Consider the following 3163-nt stretch of genomic DNA (forward strand, 5'->3'; position numbering starts at 1 on the left):
GACAGAGAGAAGGGGGCAGGCTGGGGACAGAGAGAAGGGAGCAGGCTAGGGACAGTCTATCTCTTTCCAGCATTGAGCTCTGAGGAGTCCAAGAGTTCTAATTTTATTTATTTTCAAGACAGGGTCTTGCTCTGTAGCCCAGGCTGGAGTGCAGTGGCGTGATCGCAGCTCACTGCAGCCTTGAACTCCTGGACTCAAATGATCCTCCCATCCTAGCCTCCTGAGAAGCTAGGACTACAGGCATGCACCACCACACCTAGCTGACTAAAAATAAAAAGCTTTTTGTAGAGATGGGGTCTTGCTCTGTTGCCCAGGCTGGTCTCAAATCCCTAGCCTCAAGTAATCCTCCCACCTCATTTTTCCAAAGTGACAGGCATGAAACACTGTGCCCAGTGAGGCCAAGAGGCATACATTTGAAACGGTGGGGTGCAGTGGTCTCAGCTACTTGGGAGGCTGAGGAGGGAGGATCATTGGAACCTAGGTCAAGGTTGCAGTGAGTTATGATCACGCCACTGCATTCCAGCCTGGGTGACAGAGTGAGACCCTGTGTCTAAGTAAACAAATAAATTTGAACCTAGCCTTCCAGCATGTTAGGAAAGATTATTTGTCAAGGCTGGAAAGGTAGACATATTTTATTTATCAGTTGGTTAGCTTCAGATGTAACATTTTGACCCTGAGGACATGGGATGCCCCTTGAGCTCTTGTCTGGGAAGGAACTGCAGAGGTTAGGGGACCACTTGCCTAAGCTCCTAAAGAAGGTGGTGGGGGTGCTTACCCGGCTGTCTTCATCTGACACCACAAGAGCAGAGCATCCTTGGCTGAGCGCGTCTCCCTGTTGTCCTCAGTCTCAATTTTGATGACTTGAATCTGTGAAGATACAAAAAAATTGGCTACCGGAGCCTGGAGAGCTTGAGGCTTGGAGACGCCCCCGCTCCCCCACCCCACTCACCATCTGCTACTAGAGAGGGTGGCAGGTGACAGGGGAGTGTGAGGATAAGTTCTGGAGTGGGCCAGGATAGCCACAATTAGTGGAGCAGTTGGGACTCAGGTCTCAGTTTCCAAGGAAGCATTCAAACTGAGCATCTGGGCACCTTCCTTGTCTGAGACACCGCCCTCTCCTGCCTAGGCTAGGGCAGGGGCCCTCATGCTGACCTCCCCACTCCTGCATCCACAGTCTGTTCCCCACATGACAGACAGAGGGACCCTGTGAACACTCAAATCAGATCCTTGCTCCTCTTTTCAACACCCTCTGTAGCTCTATTTCATTGGAGGTAAAAGAAGTCCCCATGATCTCCCTTCATGAAGTTGATGACCTCATCTTCAACAGCTCACTCCACTCCACACCTCCTGGCCTCCTCCCTGAATCACCAGCATCCTCTGTCCTTGGGGCTTTAGCGCTGGCTGTTCCCTCTGCCTGGAACAGCCTTTTCCCAAGTCCCCACATGGCTCCAGCCTCCCTCAGGTCTTTACTCAAATGTGACCTTCTCTGTGAGGCCTTCACTGGCCACTTCATTTCAAATCTCATCACACACCCGAATTTCATATCCCCTTCCCTGTTTTCTTATCTTCTCAGCATTTATGACCACCTATACCTTTTATCTTTTCATCAGATTTCCCCACTAAAATGTGAAAGCTCCAGGACCACAGGGATGTTTACCTGCTTTGAGTGCCGCTGTATCTCACTTAGTAGTGTTTGATAAAGTTCAGAATGGCCCAGAATCTAGAGTGGATTCTAGAGCCTAAGGTGGGTATCTGAGACTTGGGTCCTGGACTCAAGAGCTGGGTTTGTCATGTGGGTTCCAAGGGAGAGAACGAAGACCCTTCCAAGAAGGTCCCAGCGCCTACTGCGGGGATCCAGCCGCCAGCAGTGATCTCCCACTCCCATGATCTCATTCCTCAATTTTGTACTGACAGTGTCCATTCCTGTCACCAGTGTCTCCTCACCCCCTGAGCTCCATACCCAGGACCCAGTGAACTCCAAGATGTCCCCCAACTCCAATGTCCTGGACCCATAACCACTAGACCCATCTCAAACTGGCCTCAGGGTGTTCCTCAAACCTGTGCTTTCTCCCTGTCCCTGTCTCAGGACAGCCCCATCATCCGCGAGTCCCCAGGTCAGAGCCCTCAGTCTTCCCTGGACACCCTTTCCCTCTCCCCCGCCCAAGGCCTGTCTACTCCACTCCCTGAGTGTCTTCCCTACCTGCCCCCTTTTGCCTCCCCTCAGTCCCAACCTGCTCCAACACCATCCTCCTTCCTGGGCTCTCAGCTCCCCATGTTGGTGAACACCTTCAACCCAGAGGGATCTTTCTTTTTTCTTTTCTTTTTTTGTTTGTTTGTTTGAGACAGAGTTTTGCTTTATCGCCCAGGCTGGAGTGCAGTGGTGTGATCTTGGCTCACACACTCACGCTCTCCTGCCTCAGCCTCCTGAGTAGCTGGGATTATAGGCATGCACCATGAAGCCCAGTTAATTTCTATATTTTTAGTAGAGACAGAGTTTCACCATGTTGGCCAGGCTGGTCTCAAACTCCTAAACTCAGGTGATCCTGTCACCTCAACCTCCCACAGTGCTGGGATTACAGCCATGAGCCACTGCGCCCAGCCAAAAGGATCTTTCTAAACTTGTATGCAACTCCCCTTGATAAAATGTTGCAATCTCTCCCCATCTCAAACAGAAAAACATCCAAATTGCTCATCACAGATCACCTAGCCCCTGCCACCCCATGTGCCTCATATCCTTCGTGTCCATTGCCTCCCATTCTATAGCCACACTGCTCTTCCTCCTGTACTTCCAACATGCCAAGCTCATTTCCACCTCAGGGCCTTTGCATCTGCTGTGCCTTCTGCTTGGAATGCATTCTCCCTTCATCTTTGTATGTCATTCAGCCATCGGCTTCCCAGACAGTACTTTTCTGACCACGTCTAAAATCTCAACACCACCAACCTGACATTTTATATCCCTATTACTGTTTTATCACAATCTGTTCTTTTCTGCCTAGCTTTATTTTATTTTTTTTTTTTTTGAGTCAGGGTCTCACTCTGTTGCCCAGGCTGGAATGCAGTGGCATGATCATCGCTCAGTGCAGTCTCACACTACTGGGCTCAAGCGATCCTCCTGCCTCAGCCTTCCAAGTAGCTGGGACCACAGGCATGCGCCATCATGCCC

At 50.6% G+C, this 3163-nt stretch overlaps 1 protein-coding gene across 1 annotated transcript in view; it reads right to left on the reverse strand.

Annotated features, from left to right (window-relative positions):
- Window positions 1-3163, reverse strand: part of LOC116530822 (spectrin beta chain, non-erythrocytic 4-like) — a 60096-nt gene that overhangs the window by 29880 nt on the left and 27053 nt on the right. The window contains exon 3 of the mRNA XM_032249205.1: window positions 776-931. Coding sequence (XP_032105096.1) covers window positions 776-931 — 156 coding nt within the window. The remainder of the gene's footprint in view (window positions 1-775; window positions 932-3163) is intronic.

This window comes from Sapajus apella, unplaced genomic scaffold (genome assembly GCF_009761245.1).
Source record: "Sapajus apella isolate SASKATOON/1434 unplaced genomic scaffold, GSC_monkey_1.0 scaffold68, whole genome shotgun sequence".
Classification (NCBI taxonomy): Eukaryota; Metazoa; Chordata; class Mammalia; order Primates; family Cebidae; genus Sapajus; species Sapajus apella.